The following is a 19,434-nucleotide window of genomic DNA, read 5'->3' on the forward strand; positions in this document are numbered from 1 at the left end:
ATAGTTTAAATGCATGGTTCAATACATTTTGATAAATCAAAAACTGTTTTAACTACCATTCCAATGGAGCTATAGAACAATTTCTTTTCTTTCCTTTTTTTCTTTTTAATACTAGGGATTTAACCCAGGGGGTCACTGAGCCACATCCCAGCCCTTTTATTTTTTATTTTGAGTCAGGGTCTCGATAAGTTGCTCAGGGCCTTCACTAAATTGCTGAGGCTACCTTTGAATTCATGATCCTCCCGCCTCGGATTCCTGAGTCATTAGGATTATAGGCATGCGCCACTGTGCATGGCCCCTTCCTCTCTTATGTGGTACCTCAAATAAGAATCAATTATAATCAATGGCATTTTAGATTTTATTTAAAATAGGAATGACATTCATATATACAAAAACAGTAAAAAATTAAGATACATGAAAAAATTATTATAGAGTTTGTATAACAAACCTCTCAAAGATGCTTTGGTAAAACCTGCTGCTCTCACTGCTGTCATGGGTCTAGTTACTCCATCCTTCAAAGAATAGAAATTATTTAAAAAGTATTCTAAGACAAGATCTACCTCCTATTTAAAATTCTGTACACGACACATATCATAATATAGTCCCAATTTTAATACTGATTTTAATTACTATCCGCTTATCCCTTACTTCTATCTCTTCATATATCAATCCTGTGTATTTTCTCTTTCTCCATAAAGTTTCCATTCCTTGATATAACTTGGTTTCTCTCAGTTTGAAAAGAAAAAAACTAATTAACATTATTTAGATAGTCTCCTACTTATGGCTGGTCTCCTATATATAGCACATAACACAATCATTGAAAAGGATAACAGAATAAAAGCAGGTCTCAGCAAACACATCATATATATATAATATAAACCATTTCTATATCTACTCCCCAATAGGTTTTCATTTGAGACCTCAATACATAAATCCAAAGATTTAGAACAATCTTTGAACATAAATCTGACAATTTAGGACAGTCTAAACTTTACCCCACAATTTTAAGAATCAGGGTCATTATATAAGTAATTTAACATTTTAAAATATATAACAGAGAGGGGAATCTCTGGTATAAATTCCAGGTCATGAGAAAGGCACAAAATCAACAACTAAATAGCAGAGATACCTGAATAGCCCCTGTCATTGGTCTTCCCATTGATGATGTCAGGGATGTCTTGGACTAATAAACAGAAAAGTCAGTTAAAAAGATTCCTAAACACAGCTACCTTTATTTTTAAAAACCAAGTTATAGATGTTTTCTTCATATTTTTTTCTTCATTCTTTTGACAAGTAAACTTACACATAATTTTTTCCCATTTATCACCTGAAGGCATAGAATCAAACTATGAAACTCTAAAATCAGAAGTCAACAACAACAACCCAAAGCCTTTATAAAGTTTAAATGGAACACAGTCAAACTCCATCCATTTACACACTGCCTATGGTTGCTTTTGCATTACAAAAGCAGAGGTGGATGAATAGCTATGACAAAGACCACATAACCTGCAAAGCCTAAAATATCTGGCCCTTCACAGAAAGAGTTTGCTGTCTCTTATTCTGAAACAACACCAAAAATCAAATTTATGAGTACATGTTCAGAATGATTAATGAAAGTATGTTTCACATGACATACTGTTAGTTATATTATGTAAGAGGCTACTTTCTTCACTTACATAAAGGATCATTATAAAGGCAAGTGCCCTGGGCTTCTGGGTTCTAAAGCCATTTTTCTGACCCCTTAGAAAATATTATCATAAGGACTAGGAAATGCTACTCCACCACGTGCTTCCATTTTTTTCTCCCTTCAACTTGTAGGTAATTTGGACAAGATTTAAAGATTTACTTATTTATTATAGAGTTTTATAGAGTATCTTTCCTCCAAAGATCTCTAAGGCAAGACCTAAGTATATAATTCCAAAACACTTTTTTAAAATTTTATTTCTTCATTTATTAATTAGTAAGTTTTTAAAAATAATTATCAACAACATTACATTTAGGTAACATCTGATTTCACATAAAATACATGAATGGAATACACATGAGACTTGGTTATATTATGCAGAAAATGAAGCAACTTAATCAACCAACAAAAGGTTTACAAATGGAAAGTCAGCAAAATATTTTCTGATATATTTAAAATCAAAATGACTAAAATGTTCAAAGCTGTTAATCAAATTAGACTTTTTAAATGTTCATAACTACCCTTATAACTATCCAAATGGAAACTATATCTGATTCATGAAGTAAAAGATTACTAAAATTATTTAGAACTGACTTATGTTTAAGAAAAAGCATCTTAATATTTGCAGCTTACAAAACCTACCCCATATCCAGTAGCTATAGGTCTAGTAACTGCAGTGCTTGGTATTTTAGCAGTTATCTTGGGGAGGAAAAAGAACACAGTTAACAGAATTCTGATTAAGCTATAGAATAGAAAATTGGGAAAGAAATGGAAATACAGACTCATCAATAAGAAAATATTTACGTAATATTTAGAATAATTCTTCTAAATATTTCTATCTTAATATTAAAGAGCTCACTTTTCTTAATTGAGAAAGTATTGAGAAAGAGACTTATTTTGAAATTCATTCTAAAGGAGAAAGGAGACTTGAGAAATGACCTAAGGTACTAAAAAGAAAGATCTGTTTCATACTTTCATCTATCATGTATTCAACATTTACTACATTCATAGTACTGCCAGCCACTAGCCCACATAATAGATGCAGGTTTTAATGTCTAAGAAACTGGGTTTAAATCCCAATTCTCTCTCAACTGGTTAATATCTTTGAACCTAAATTTGCTCACCTTTGTATATAAAGTATGCTGATAACAAAATTGTAGTGGTTCAAATAGGACCATGTGAAAATGTGTTAAACAGGTTAGTTGTTAGGCTTATTTATTGTTCAACATATTTAAATACAATTCATTGAGGAATTCTACTTCTGGCTATGATGGATTATTGCTTTAAAAAAAAAAAACCTTCTTACTAAAAACAATTAAAAAGGCTAGGGACAAAAACATGTTTAAAAAATTGTTTCCATGCACCAGAGAACCATCAAAACTGAAAAATTGCAAGGTCTCAAAATTAAGAAGAGAAGGGAAGACCTGAAAGGTGAACCTGCATTTGCGCTATTTTTCTCTGATAGACATCTGTTCATTCCAAAGGCATGGATGAGAAACTGAGCACAGTTTTTGAAAGACTCACGTCTGAGGGGATAAACAGTGGAGTTGGGGGACTGCCAAAGAGCAGCTCTGATAATTCTCCAGGCTCTAGCTTGCACTCAAAAGACCATACCCTCAGGCTGAAAGGCAAATAGAAGTATACCAACCAGCCTTCTTTAGGGATTAAGTCCAATTTAGAATCACTTCCAATCCAACCAGATTAAGGTGGCCAGAGATACCTTGTACTGCTAGGGTCATAAGTAAAAGTAAATTATCTCTAAAATCCTGAGTGCTCTTCTATCCAACAGAACTTTCTGCATAACAAAACGTTCTATATCTGCAATAGCCACTAGCCACACATGACTACTGAGTATTTAAAATATGACTACTGCAAGATGGATCTGAATTTTTCATTTCAAATAAATAGTTACATGTGGCTAGTATCTATCAGATACTAACAGAGACATAGAGCAATAAATTACTTCTACAATTTTTCATTTACAATGTCTGGTGTTCAATCAAAAAGAATCAGACATACAGGAGGCAAGACTAACTAACCAAAACCACAAGAAACACAAACAAATTAAAAGAAATCCAGATGGAGATTCATGTAATGAAAATACCAGACATAGACTTCAAGATAACCATGCTTAATATGTTCAATGAGTTAAAAGACAAGATTGACAAGTCAGTAGAGAACAACAACAAAAAGAATAAATGGTAATTCTAGAACTGAAAATAGTGTAAAATTTTGGCATTGTACAGAAAGTAGAAAAACTACTAGTTTAAATAGATTTTCGTAAGTTAAAGATGAGTATTGTAATGTTTAGGAACACACCAAAAAAATGGTTAAAGAATATAAACTACCAAGATAACAGAAGAGGGAAATAGAATAATAAAAACAAGCAATGAAGGCAAAAAAAGAAAGAAAGAGAGGGAGGGAGGGAGGGAAGGAGGGAAAGGAAGAGAACAAAACTTAAAAGAGGAAAAAAAAACCAAACAAGCAATAAAATTTAAATACAATATTTCATTAAATGTAAATAAGATGTCTCAATAAAATAAGAAGATAGACTATTTTAAAAACTAGAGCCCAATTACATGTTTCTATTGAGATACATCTTAAACATGGATTTGGAAAACCTGGAAGTAAAAACTGGGAAAAACATATGATGCAAATATTAGACACAAAGAGAGCTTATATAACTATATCAACATATTAACATCTGACAAAATGGACATAACGCATTACTAGAAATAAAGATATTTCACAACAATAAAAGGTTCATTTTACAATATAGATATAACAATTTTAAAATCTTCTGCAAAGACCAAAAAGAGATAGACAAATCCTTAACAGTGCAAGATGTGCTTGTACTTCCCATTAATAACAGAACCAGTAGACCAAAAAAAAAAAAAAAAAAAAACCTCATAAAAAATATAGAACACCTGAACAAAATCATTAATATACTTGATCCAATTATACACTGTACCATACATTGTACTTATTATCAACTGCAGAATATACATTTCTTGAAAATGCACTTGGGTAATATTAATAAATTCCAAAGAATTGAAATCAGACAGATTATGTTCCCTACCTAAGAATAAAGCTAAAAAACAATTTAAAACAAAGATGATTAGAACATTTTAGAAATTAAGAGATTTACTCCCAAATAATCTATGGGTCAAGGAAGAAATTGCCATATAAATCAGAAAATATTTTGAACTGAATAATAATGAACATATTATGATAGAGGAAAATATGGAAAAATACACATCTATTTATTTGTAGAAAAATAGATGCCTGAATTATAGGTTTTAATACATGAGTTGTTAGATGAACTTTAATCATTGGGTCTTTGCCTTCTTGGGGGCAGGTATTTTAATATTGCAGGGCTTAGAACTCAAATGCTTGAAAAAGTTGGCTCCAGGTCTTAGAAAAGGCTAGAAGGGAAGAATACAGGTCTCAGCAACTTTCTCCTTGAGAACAAACTGAGGGCAAAAGAACATTACTGCTTTTTAAGTTCTACCTAATGACTACATCTGTTTTGCTGCTGTTGTTCTTTGTAGTCAGCATTGACAGGCTCTTATACTGTCTCAACCCTTTGTCACTTTTCCCCTCACCTGCAGTGCCCTTCCTCCTATATTTAAAGGTCTGCCTCAATTTCATAGATCCTTTAATATAACTCTAATTTAATCTTTTAAGAAACATCTTCTAATTGTCCCAACTACTGGAAAATAACCCCTCTTCATGGTCCCACAGCAATTTATTTTCTTTTTTTACAACTTATTGCATTACGCCTTGTAACAGGCCCCTTCTCTCTCTCTGCTTTCTGACCCTGCCATTAGCTAAGAAGTTTTCCTCTGATGGGCTCTTCTCCCATGATGTGCTCCTTCACCTTGCTCACAGCAATGGAGTTGGCAATCTATGGACTGAGATCTCTAAAACCATGAGCCCCAAATAAACTTATCCTCCTATAAGATGTTTCCTGTCAGATATTCTGATCATAACAACTCCAAGCTGACTAAAGCAGCCAGTCTGGCAAAATTATCACCTACTGTGAATCACCTGATTTACTAAGTCATGGTCGATAAGGAAAAGAACATTGAGTCAAACATAGAGTCTCTTCAAAAGTCCACAGTCTAGTCATAGCCTAGCAGAACCCAGTGTTCTGGTTTTTCTTCCAATAATGAAACTAACCTTAAAACTAAAATACTAGCTGTGGAATATGTAGTGAAGAATTACTTTACCCAAAGAGAGACCTGGCCTTTTCCCTTGGCTACTGGGAAGTGATCTCTAGACTCCTATCTACTTGATAAGAATGTCTTTGTTTGTCTGGGGGCCTTGATAAGTGGAAGATCTAACAATGTGATCTATGGTAGGTGCATTGGGACATATCAGTTTCACCTACCAGAGTTACCAGCCTGGACCTCCAGGAGGGGCTGGAGACCAAAGGGCAACTATAGGGGCAGTATGTGATTAAGCCCCATAAAATTTTTGGACATCAAAATCTTGGGTGGACTTCCCTAGTTGGCAGTAATTTGAGAGAACTGTCGCATACAGTGGCCAGGAAGAGTTACAACCACTCCTGGCTCTATAGAGAAATGACAATCAGAAGCTCTATATGTGGACCACTCTCAAATTCTGTCCCATACACCTCCTTCCCTTGGCAGATTTTAATCTGTATCCTTCCGTTGCAATAAACTTGGGAGTACAATAGATTTCATTGAGTTCTGAGTAATTCCAGAGAATTATTAAAGGTAGTGCTGGGAACCCTTGGCTTTGCTTGCAATTGCTTTGAGAAATTAGGGAACTCTTATGGAGGACTCTGACAGCTAGTTAAACTCATTTCAGGGAACCATGCTACATTCACTTACACCAAATGAGATGAGGCAAACTACTCACAAGATTCTTTTCATGTTAAATGTTTAATACTAATCATTGATTTTTACTAAACTAGAATGTGTGCTAGGGAAGATGGCAGAAAGAATAAAAAAGGTGAAGGAAGATGAAAGCAGGAGAGTATCTCATTTTAAAGCAGAGGAGTTGCTGCATCAGGGTTTCCTAATGTTGGCAGTACTGACCTCTTGGGATGGATAATTCTTTATTATGTGGAACTGACCTATGCATTATAGGATGTTTAATAGCATCAATGGGTATCCACTAGATACTAACAGCACTCTATAACAACCAGAATTATCTCCAAACATTGCTAAATGTCCCCTTAGAGGTGTGGGTGGGCAAAACTATCCCCAGTTGAAAATAGCTGCTATAATAAAACTAGGAGAGGAAAGTTGTTTTTAAAAAAGAATGTTAGGTATAGATCATTAGAGGGAAAACTTTCTATACTTCACTATTTCACTTAGTCCCAGCCTTGTTTATTTTCAACCACAAAAGAAGTTTGGCAGATTTCATGCACCGTGGAAAACACATATCTATGCTTCACATGACATATACAAAAATCTTAAGAGTTACAAAAGAGTTATTTTACAAAAATAAATAAATAAATGTAGTGATTTATGTACCAGTGGAAGAGAATCACTATACAAGAAAGAAGTAATTTGTATTATTAAGACCCAATGTTTTGAAGGAATAATATTTCTAGCACTTTAAAAAGTAGAAAGGTAAATATTTTTAAAATAATTCTGCAATCTGTATATGGGGTAAAAATGGGAGTTCATAACCCACTTGAATCAAAGTGTGAAATATGATATGTCAAGAACTATGTAATGTTTTGAACAACCAACAATAAAAAATAAAATAATAATAATAATATTTTAGGTAAACATACTCTGATGTTTTATATACACAACACTTATATTTTCAAAAGCATACAGAAACTTTTGATTTAAAATACTTTAAAATTATGTGTACAACTATTAAATGTGCTATGGTTTGAATGTGGTTTATTCCCCAAGTTTTATGTGTTGGAGGCATGGTTCCCATAGTGGCTATACTGGGAGATACTGTGGAACCTGTAAGGGAGGCCTAGTGGGAAGTCAAGGGGGTTCTGCTGACAGAGGGGAAAATTGGTCTCCTAAAGTAAGTTCTCACAAGAGCAAGTAGTTTAAAACCTTAAGCCTAACATTCTTCTCAAGCTTCCTTTTCAAGATGGGATCCTTCCTCCCATCCATGCTCTGCAATGTACCATAGAGCCCTCACCAGATCCTACATGTTGTTTGTTCTTTCAGCTCCCAGACTTTACAAAGTTGACCTGTTTCAGGTATCTCATTATGATAAGGAAAAACTAATACAACATGTCAAATAAAAATAAGGAAAATTAAAAATCCACTTATTGGATACACTGAAATCTACAAAACATTACTGAAGGAAACTAAAGGTGACACAAACAAATGAAAAAGACATAAGATATTCATGAATTGGAAGACTAAATGTTGTTCAGATGTTCATACAACCTGAAGTGATCCACAGGTTCAAGCCAATCTCTATCAAAATCCTAACATTGCTTTTTGTTCAAATAGAAACATTCATCCTGAAACTCAATGAAATATCAAAGGTCCCTAAAAAGTTAAAACAATTCTGAAAAAGAGGAACAATTATCAGACTCACATTGCCTGATTCCAAAACATGACAAAGCTATAGTAATCAAAACAGTGTGGTGCTAGCATAAAGACAAGACGAAAGAAACAGAAGAGGCTGCAGAAATAAACCCTTGCATATATGGTCACATTTTTACACCATACACAACAAAGTAACTCAAAATAGGCTGAAGGCCTAAACATAAGACCTAAAACTATAAAACTCCTACAAGAAAATATAGAGGAGAAGCTTCATGGAATTGCTTGTGGCAATGATTTCTAGGATATAACACCAAAAGCGCAAGAAAAAAAAATTTTTAGACAAGTAGAACTACATCAAACTAAAAATCTTTGTACTTCAAAGAATACAATCAATAGCATGAAAATGCAACTTATTGGATGGGAAAAAATATTTGCAAATCATATATATCTAATTAGTTAATATCCAAAATATATAAAGAACTTCTATAACTCAACATCAAAATAGACAATTCTCCATTGACAGATGAATGGATAAAAAAAATGTGGTACATATATACAGTAGAAGCCTTTAAAAAGAGGAAATGTTGTTATATGATACAACATGGATAAACCTTGGGGACATTATACTAAGTGCAATAAATCTGTCTTAAAAACATAAATACTCTATGATTCCACTTATGTAAGGTACCCAGAATGATCAAATCCACAGAAATAGAAAGCAAATGGTGGTTATTGGGGACTTAGGAAAGGGGAGAAGATGGGGAATTGTTGTTTAATAGTCACAGGGTTTCATATTTACAAGATGAAAAAATTTTGAAGACCTGCTTCACTGGAATGTGAATATACTTAACACTACTAAACTTTACATTTCAAGATAATTAAGATGATAAATTTTATGATATGTGATTTTTACCATTTTTTTAAAAATTTCACTTACAGGAGGTCTTCTGCCATGACTTGTTCTCACTGCTTGCTGAAAACCTGTATCATTCTCCAATTCCTAAAATGAAATGGCAAATTTAACATTCAAATATGAAAAGAGAATTGGGGAAAAATGTTTAAGCTCTTATGGTATTCAAGATCCTCTATAATTCATCATATCCTAGATGCTGACATCAGGGTTGGGACTCAAGGACTCCTGTCCTCAAATCTTCCCCCAAATATCAAGGCTCCTTCCTTTCTTACAAATAAGAGTACAGATTATGTTAATTAATTTATTAAGGGCATTTTATTAACTATTATTCAAAAGGTCAGTATCATAATGCCTGGTTAAAAGATCGCAAATATAGGATATGACCCTTCTTTTCCTTCCCTCCCTCCCTCCCCTCTCTTGCTTCCTTCCTTCCCAGTAGCTACAGCAGTAAGAAGAGATCTGTACCCCCTCCCTCCCTTCCACTCCCTCTCCCTCTTTTCCCATATGCTAGGGTCATGCTACCATTCCTACCTGAGAAAGCCCCAGGACAAAAAAGGGCATATTTTTTACAAGCAAGGAAGCAGACACTTTCTATTATTTTGTTTACATCTGCTCAAGTGAAAAACCTTTGCACCTCACTGGACAGGTAAAATCTTGAGATTCAGACTGAAGTTAACCTAGCTGGCTCCATTGAGTTCAACCTGTTCTGTCATTTGGAATCATCTCAGTTGAAATAAGTTATTTTGCTTTCCTGATTCTTGACTTATATTTTCCCTCAGGAAATCTGAGGAAAGAAACATTAGTCAAGGTCAGAGATACAATTGTTCTTAGGTTTCTGAACAAAATGTCATTTTTTAAGCTCTCTAAAAAACACCCAGTCTTACCAACTGCCAATATTTTAACAAGATTTCATTTTCTACTTCTTCTAGAACATAAATTTGGCTGTAATTACTCAGGTACACTTTAGTACAACTCTCTTACTTGTCTTTATTCCAATTTACTTCAGACAAAAATATACCTGCTGCTATGGTTTGAATGTGGTTTGTCCCCTAGAGGTTCACATGTTGGAAGTTTGGTCCTCAGTGTGGTGATGCTAAAATGTGTAATCTTTGAGAGACGGGGAGGTAATTAGGTCATTGGGAGTGCCGTCCTCAAAAGGGATTTATGGAGGTCTTGTGGAATTAGTTCCTAAAATTTTTTTAATATTTCTTTTTTTAGTTGTCAATGGATTTTATTTATTTATATGTGGTTATGAGACTCAAACCCAGTGCCTCACACATGCCAGGCAAGCAATCTATCACTGAGCCACAACCCCAGTCCTTATTTATTTTTGCATGGTGCTAAGGATGGAACCCAGTGCCTCATGCATGAGAGGCGAGCGCTCTACCACTGAGCTACAACCCTAGCCTGAGAATGGGTTCTTATAAGAACACCAAACTAGCCCCTCTCTCTCTACTCTGGCTTCTTGTCTCACCATGTGATCTGGCTTGTTGTAACCACTCCTATCACAATACCATGCAACCCAAGGACCCTCACCAGAGGACAACAGATGGAACTGCCTGATCTTGGACTTTCAATCTCCAAAACAGAGGTATATCTTTTCTTTATATATTACCAAGCCTCAAGTATTTTGTTATAACAAGAAACAGACTAATATCCTTGCTTGGTATTAATACATATAAAATGAAGTCACTACCAATTAACTTTTTAAAAAAATACTTATTTTTTAGGTATAGATGGACACAACACAATGCCTTTATTTTTATGTGGTGCTGAGGATCGAACCCAGGTCCCACCCATGCTAGGCGAGCGCTCTACCGCTGAACCACAATCCCAGCCCCCAATTAACGTTTTTTCTTAATGTTTAGTTGTAGATGGACACAATACCTTTATTTCATTTATTCATGTGATGCTGAGGCTCAAACCCAGTGCCCCATGCATGAGAGGCAAGCACTCTACCACTGAGCCAGCCCTCAATTTACTTTTTTAAAAGTCTGCAGAAAATCAAAGTAAAATGTTCATATTAACAGGATACTAATACAATGTACTTTAAACATGATTTTATTACAAGCATTTCTTCTTTAACTTTTACTTTAAATTATCTTTATAACCTCCCATATCACACTACAGAAAATTAAATAAGTACAAAATGTTCAACCATGGGAACTTTTATGTAAAATACAAAGCCAAAGACAACCTCCAGCATAATTAATTATACTTCTATTTTGATGGATCTTTTGGTAAAAAGAGTCTTCTAAGATTCTTGAACTATTCATAAAATGTTATGAATAAGCTCAATAAATTCTAATTAAATGCGAGAAAGAATGATCAACAAATTTTCTAATAACAAACACTAAACACAACTTTTGTAACTTTTTCTTTGTACCTTGACAAACTATATATTGTATTATCATCTTAAGCAAGTTTCAAGTGATTAGGTTATATATTATACCTGTTATTATTACAACTAATTACATGACACTTCAAATTTAGTACACTAAAAAAAAAAAAGAAAGAAAGAAAGAAAAACCTGCTTTTAAGTACTTCCAGGTGGCTCGAGCAGTAGCGCGCTCGCCTGGCATGCGTGCGGCCCGGGTTCGATCCTCAGCACCACATACAAAAAACAAAGATGTTGTGTCCGCAGAAAACTAAAAAATAAATATTAAAATTCTTTCTCTCTCTCTCTTTAAAAAAAAAAAGTACTTCCAGATGATTTAAGTCTTTTTAATTCACACAGTGATGAAAAACCAAAGTATATAACTCGTCTTCATTCATTTATATAATATTTCTCATGATCTTCCCTTCTACTACAATAATTACTATTGGTGGAAGTTAGCAGAATCTTCACTAATAGCACTTTTCGATTTTTAAGTCAACTTACTTAAACCATAAAAAAGCAGAGAACCTTCAAATCCAAAGTCTTCATATATCAACTGAGCTGGTTCACAAAAGACTAATATAAAAAAAAGTTGGGCTGGGGATGTGGCTCAAGCGGTAGCGTGCTCGCCTGGCATGCGTGCGGCCCGGGTTCGATCCTCAGCACCACATACAAACAAAGATGTTGTGTCCGCCGAAAACTAAAAAATAAATATAAAAAAAAAAAAAAGTTTTTTTTTTTTTTTTTTTTACCTCAGTATCATAGATTGGATTGTAGTCATTGTAACCAGAATAAAGATCATCATCATCTGTCTCTGGAGCCAGGTGCACATTTTGCATCATTTGTGCCTAAGAAAAATCAACAGTGCAAATATGTGTTAAGATTTGGATGTAGAATATCCCCTAAAGGCTCATTTGTTAAAGGCTTGGTCCCCAGTGCAGTAATGTTCAAAAGAAGGGCTTTTGGGAAGTGACTGGATCAAGAGAGATCTAACCTCATAAACAGACTTATCTACTTATGGTTGAATGCATTATTGGGAGGTGGTAACCATGGTACAAGGGGGACTTAGTTGGGGGAAATAGTCACCAAGGGCATATCCTGCTTATTACTCTTTCTCTCTCTCTCTCTCTCTCCCTCCTTCTCCTGACTCCTCTTTTCTGAGGAAAGCAACATTGCTCTGCCATGCCCTTCCTCCATGCTATACAGCTTTAACACAGATCCAGAAACAATGGGGTCAGCTGACAATGAACTAAAGCCTCTGAAACATGAGCCAAAAAATCTTTCCTCCTCTAAGTTGATTTTCTCAGCTATTTTGTCCCAGCAACAGAAAACTGGTTAATACAATGTGTGACTGGTATAAAAATTAAAATATATGTGTGTACGTGTGTGTGTGTGTGTGTGTGTGTACTTGGGGGTGCTGGGAATTGAACCTAGGGTATTGCTGCTAAGCACACTATTGAGCTATACTCCAAGCCCCAAGAAATAATTCTCAATTCAAATGCATAACCTTTTTTGGCCAAATTTAACTATACATATTTCTATGGCTTCAGTTTTTTTTTTCAAATTCCTAAAAGTAGGTGTCAAAACATTCATTCATTGCCCTCATTTTATATTTATTCCATACCTTCTACATTGAAAGAACAGTAATAGGACTGAGGGAAGGGTATAGCTGATTACCCTGATTTTCATGGAGCTTAGTATCAAGTGCAGAAGAAACATAAGCAATAGCCCAATGCAATGCAAATACCACTACAATCCCACCATAATAGATAAAGTTTAAAAGATCAACAACATATAAGGCCAGCAAAAATGTGAAGCAATTGGGATATCCATACACTGTTCATAGGAGTATAAAATTGTAAATTTTGGAAAAAATTCTCGCAGTTTCATAAATTAATATTTACCTTTCATGACCCAGCAATTCTACTCCAGAGTTTTTACCTGGGAGAAATGAAAATATGTCTACAAAAAGATTTATGTAAGAATGTTTATAGCAGCTTTATTCATAATGGACAAAATTAGAATCAGACAAGATGCCCAGCAATAGAATGGGTAAGCAAAATATGGTATATTTATGCAATGAAGTACTATTTGGCAATACAAAAATGCATGCACTGATGGCATATATAACAATATGAAAGAATCTCAATTACACTGTGTGCTAGAAGCCTTATATAAAATGGTACATTGAGCACTGTTTCATTTATATAAAGTTCTAGAACAGGCAAAATTAACCTATGGAAAAAAACAATCAGAACAGTGATTGCTTGTTGGGGATGGGGAAGTAGAGACTAAATCGGAAGCAGCAAAGAGAATTTTCTGGAGTAATGAGAAATATTCTATGTTTTGATGGGGGTTTCGGTTACACTGGCATCCATGTATGAAGACTCAACAAATGCACACTTAGGATTTCTGCTTTTCTTTGTAAATTCTATCTTGAAAGGAAAAACAGTAGATAAATATTGAACTCTAAATTAGTAAGCATGCCAAGTATTTAAGAGGAAGTTTAATATCTGCAATTTTGTTTGAAATGTATAAAAAGAAGGGTTGATAATGGATAGGATAGCCATATGATAAAGCAAGTATAGAAAAATGATAATGGTAGAAACCAGGTAGCAAGTAAAAGGGTCACAGTTAAATTCTTTAAACTTTGCTACACACTTGAAAACGTTCATAATAAATGTTGAGAAAAACAAGCTTAGGCAGAATAAAATAGATGTCAAAGCAAATAAAATAGAATCATGAGAAAAATGTAATTACTGTGTACTTTTGCTATAAATGTAATAATTGTTTGACAGTCTGGAAGGAGTCCCAGAAGTGTCATTCAAATCAAGTCAGTAGTTTAGGCAATTCTGAGGGTCAGAGGTGTAAGAGGGCCAGCAGCCAAAAAAATGTAGTTTAGAACTACTTGTCTACCTAGCAGTATATTTTCTTTAATTTTTTTTTTACAATTTTAAGTATGCCAGTAAATTCCTAAGAAAATTCCATTTAAAAATTTTATTGTTCAGCATAATACCAAATATGTCATTTCCCAGAGCCTTTTAAAAATTATTTGTATTTAAAAATTAATAAAATTATTACTTTTTGAGATATGATTCACACTATAAAATTAGCCCTTTTAAAGTATACCATTCAGTGGTTTTTAGTATAGTCACAAGTTGTGCAACCATCACCACTATCTAATTCCAAAACATTCTTCATCTCATAAAGAGAAATGGGGCCCTGAATAATAAATTTATAACATGTTGTTTATTCATTAGTTAGTGGACACTGGGGTTGGTTCCACTTTGAAACTTGTAACACTGTTGTGAATATTTGCATAAAGTTTTGGCATGAATATATGTTCAATTCTATTAGGTTTATATCTAGGAATGGAATTGCTGGGTCAGAGGGTAACTCTATGTTTAACTTTTGAAAAAGCTACCAGACTGTTTTCCAATGTGGCTGCAACACTTTACATCCCTTCAGCAATGCGAGGTTTCTAATTTCTCCATGTACTAGCCAACACTTGTTATTGTCTCTCTTTTTGGTAGAGCCACAGTAGTGAATGTGAAATATGTCACTGTGGTTTTGATTCAGATTTTTCCTGACGATTAGTGACGTTGAACATATTTTCATATATTTATTGGATATTTGCATAATCTCTTTGGAGAAATGTCTGTTCAGATTTTTTGCCTTTTAATAATATGGTCTTATATAGCTAAAAATCTTTATTTTTCTGGCTACTAGACCTTATTGTATATATGCTTTGCAAATATTTTCTCCCATTCTATACATTGTCTTTTCACTTCTTGATAGTATCCTGTAAAGCACTAAGATTTTAAAATTGGATGTATAATTTATCAATTTCTTTAGTTGCTTACACTTTTGGTATCACATCTAAGAAACAAATGCCTAAACCAAGGTCATGAAAATTTATACCTATTTTTTCCCTTAGAGTTTTATGGTTTTAGTTTTTACAATTCCTTGATCCACTTTGAGTTAATTTCTCATTACTCTTTGAAGATGAAAATTCATTACTGTGAGAGCAAATGTCAGCCAGATAAAAACAGTCATTCCAAAATACCTCTGAAGGGTCACTGATGGAAGAAGCATAAAATATTTTAACTTAAAAGCTTTGGCTCAGATAATATGGAGACCACTTTTCTCCCTTATCCATGGTTTCACTTTCCATGCCTTCAGTTACCTGCACTTAACTACACAGTCCAAAAATATGAAGTGGAAAACTCCAGAAATAAACAATTCATGCATTTTTTTTTTTTTTACCACATTTTATTATTCCTATTTATCACCCATAGTCCAACCTCTCTCTATCCACCCACCACACTCTTCCTTGTCTCTATCTCTGTCCTTTCTTTTTTTTTTTTTTTTTTTTTTTATTGTTGGCTGTTCAAAACATTACATAGTTCTTGATATATCATATTTCACAATTTGATTCAAGTGGGTTATGAGCTCCCATTTTTACCCCATATACAGATTGCAGAATCACATCAGTTACACATCCATTGATTTACATATTGCCATACTAGTGTCTGTTGTATTCTGCTGTCTTTCCTATCCTCTACTATCCCCCCTCCCCTCCCCTCCCCTCCCCTCCCCTCCCCTCTTCTCTCTCTGCCCCCTTTACTGACATTCGTTTGTCCCCCTTGTATTATTTTTCCCCTTCCCCTCACTTCCTCTTGTATGTACTTTTGTATACCTCTGAGGGTCTCCTTCCATTTCCATGCATTTTCCCTTCTCTCTCCCTTTCCCTCCCACCTCTCATCCCTGTTTAATGTTAATCTTCTTCTCATGCTCTTCGACCCTACTCTGTTCTTAGCTACTCTCCTTATATCAAAGAAGACATTTGACATTTGTTTTTTAGGGCAATTCATGCATTTTAAATAACATTCCATTATAAGTAGTGTGATAAAATATTGTAGTACTGCTTGAACCCACCTGGGACCTGAATCATCCCTTTGTCCAGCATATCCACGCTGTATACGCTACTGACCCATTAGTCACTTAGTAGCCATCTTGGTTATTAGGTCAACTCTTGCAGTATATACTCACAGTGCTTTACTCAAGTAACCCTTATTTTACTTATTTATGGCCCTGAAGTACAAAAATCATGAAGCTGGCAATTCAGATATGCCAAAGAGAAGTCACATTTTAGTATCAGCACACATTATTAAAGGGTAAGAATAATAGAATAAGATATATTGAGAGAGGTTGGGGTTGTAGCTCAGTGGCAGAGTGCTTGACTAGCATGTGTGAGGTCCTGGGTTCAATTCTCAGCACCACATATAAATAAAATAAAGGACAATCAACAACTAAAAAAATATTTTTAAAAAAGATACATTGAGCTGGGCTCTGTGGCACATGCCTATAATCCCAGCAGCTTGGGAAGCTGAGACAGGAGGATGGCAAGTTCAAAGCCAGCCTCTGTAATTTATTGAGGCACCAAGCAACTCAGTGAGTCCCTATCTCTAAATAAAATACAAAATAGGGGGCTGGGGCTAGGGCTCAGTAGTAGTGCACTTGCCTGGCATATGTGAGGCACTGGGTTCAATTCTCAGCACCACATATAAATAAATAAAATAAAGGTCTATCAACAACTAAAAAAACATTTTTTAAAAAAATACAAAATAGGGCTGGGGTTGTGTCAGCGGCTGAGTGCCCCTGAGTTCAATTCCTGGTACCAAAAAAAAAAAAAAAAAAAAAGATATACTGAGTGAGAAGATTGATTCACATAATTTTATTACAACATATTGCTATAACTGTTCCATTTTAGTATTGTTAACCTATTACAGTGACTAGTTCATAAATTAAACTTTATCATAGGTATGTATGTATAGCAAATATCAGAGCATAAATAGGGTTCAGTACTACCAAAGGTTGTAGGTGTCTACTGTGGGCCTTCAAACATATCCCATGCATATAAGGGGGGACTACTGTACTATATTTGTGGCTCTCAAACATCAGAAACCTAAAAATTTATTAAATCCAGATTGCTTCTCCCCAGCCACCACTGTTTCTGATTCAGCAAGTCTTCAGTGGAGGATATTATCACCCTCTCAATTCCATATAATGTGCATTTCTATCAAGTCACCAAGTGATGCTGATACTGCTGGTCCAGGGATCCCACTTTGAGAATCATTATGCTAAGCAAGAACTTCCTGATTATGAGCCCTATTTAAATAGTCTAGCTTCCACATTAACAAGCTACTTTTAGAGTTAGAGATCCTTTTTGCTGGGCTGTAAGCCAGATTATAAAAAGTTTATATTTGGGAGAGTCTTTAGTTGAACAGACATTTAGTGGAATATACTATTCTTAAAGATGTGGAAAGCAAACCTAGGAAAAGTGAAAGCAATTACCTATGGCTAAGAGCTACTTTTGCAAAATAAATATTACACTTAGAGTTTCTAGATACTCCAAGCTCTTTCAGAAGCAGCTTATACACACAACAAGCTTCTCATCTTGAAATAATTTGAGGATAATGCCACCTCAATATAATTGCCAGTAAAACATTCTTTAAAATGTAAAAGTTATTTCTTAACATGCTTCTACTCTGATGAACAGTCTACTTCCAACATGTCGATTGTAGTTTCTCAATCACAACCAGAAAATCAGCCTGGTAAACAGAAAAACTGTAATTTTAGGCTCAGAAACAAACAAACAAACTGGGAAACCCGTAGCTGGCCCTCCATATCTTCGGAGTCTGCATCCTGTTAAGTACTTGGGGATGGGAGGGAATTACATCTGAAAACATACAGACTTTTTCTTGTCATTATTTCCTAAACAATTGTTTATAATAACTATATACATAACATTTACATTGTGTTAGGATTTGTAAGTAACCCAAAAATGAATTACTTATGTATTTTGAATAATTGTATAAATTATATACTGCTGGTCCAGGGAGACTCGAGCAATTAATTTTGGAATTAAAGGGGAGTGGGTCCTAGAACCAATTCCCTGGGGATACAGAGGATTAACTATACTTAGTGTCTCTGGAATTTATATATACTTTATGCATTGTTTTGTTCACTTTTGCCATCATTTCTGGCTCAACATTTTATTAAACAATCTCCAAAAGGAATTAAATCTCTAAAAGGAATGGTCGCTGTATTTGCTGTGAAACTCTAGAGCCCGTACAATGGTCTTATTGTATTTGGAGGTGCTTCGTTAAGGTGTGACTATCACCTGGTACTGGTACGGCCATCCCAAGAAAAACTGGACCGCCCATCCCTTTAGGAGGAGTAATAAAAACTGGTCTTAGCTATGGAAACCGATGTGTGCGAACCAACGCCAGCGTCAACGAAGGAAGGACACGGGTACCACATGGACTTCCAGCCACAGGTGGGCGGGAAAGGGCCGAGGGCGGGCAATCTGTCCTCCGCCCCTCCGCAGGCCTCACAACACAAGCAGGAGGAGGCTCCCCGTGGGCTCCGCGCGCCTTTTGCGGCGCAGCACAGCCGCGCGGAGTCTGAGGCGCTCGGGCCCCAAGGCCCTTCTCCTACCTCTCGCTGAGAGGAGTGGGGTGACCGCGAGTAGAGCCCAGGGAAGACGCGGCCGCTTGCGCGAATCTACTCAGCAGGCCGGAGCGCGGCGCTGGAACGGTTGCCAGGGGCGGAATCCAAGGAAGCCGCTCCCACAGTCCTCCGCGCGGGGCCGGAAGCGCGGGGGCTGAGGGGAGACCTGGAGGGAGGGGCGAGGAGTAGTGTGTTGCGCCTCTAAGTCAGGGCCGAGAGGGGTCGGGGCAGGGTTCAGAGGGCGCAGGGATCCAAGATCCTGTAAATCCTGGTGAAATCAGCCAGGAAACAGATGACCAAATGATGGCACCAAGTTATTATGCAATGTTTCCTGTGAACCGTGGAAGTCCGTTTTCAGTGTAATCCCTGAAAATAAATTTTTTGGTCACCCTATAAAATTGTCCTCAGTTGATACCTATGTGGGAAATCTCACCCCCCACCA

General features: G+C 35.5%; 1 protein-coding gene across 6 annotated transcripts in view; it reads right to left on the reverse strand.

The window, feature by feature from the left end:
- Positions 1–19,093, reverse strand: part of Ift88 (intraflagellar transport 88) — a 126,454-nt gene extending 107,361 nt beyond the window's left edge. For 5 of the 6 annotated variants that reach the window (XM_071611343.1, XM_027941572.2, XM_071611344.1 and 2 more), the window contains exons 1-6: positions 18,981–19,093; positions 12,230–12,325; positions 9,125–9,187; positions 2,327–2,383; positions 1,130–1,183; positions 449–512 (exon numbers count right to left, since the gene is read on the reverse strand). In XM_071611343.1, the coding sequence (XP_071467444.1) occupies positions 449–512; positions 1,130–1,183; positions 2,327–2,383; positions 9,125–9,187; positions 12,230–12,319 (328 nt within the window). In that variant the 5' untranslated portion in view covers positions 12,320–12,325; positions 18,981–19,093. The remainder of the gene's footprint in view (positions 1–448; positions 513–1,129; positions 1,184–2,326; positions 2,384–9,124; positions 9,188–12,229; positions 12,326–18,980) is intronic. The other variant, XM_071611342.1, reaches the window with a different exon arrangement.
- Positions 19,094–19,434: the final 341 nt, after the last annotated feature.

The sequence above is a fragment of the Marmota flaviventris genome, chromosome 4 (assembly GCF_047511675.1).
Source record: "Marmota flaviventris isolate mMarFla1 chromosome 4, mMarFla1.hap1, whole genome shotgun sequence".
Lineage (NCBI taxonomy): Eukaryota > Metazoa > Chordata > Mammalia > Rodentia > Sciuridae > Marmota > Marmota flaviventris.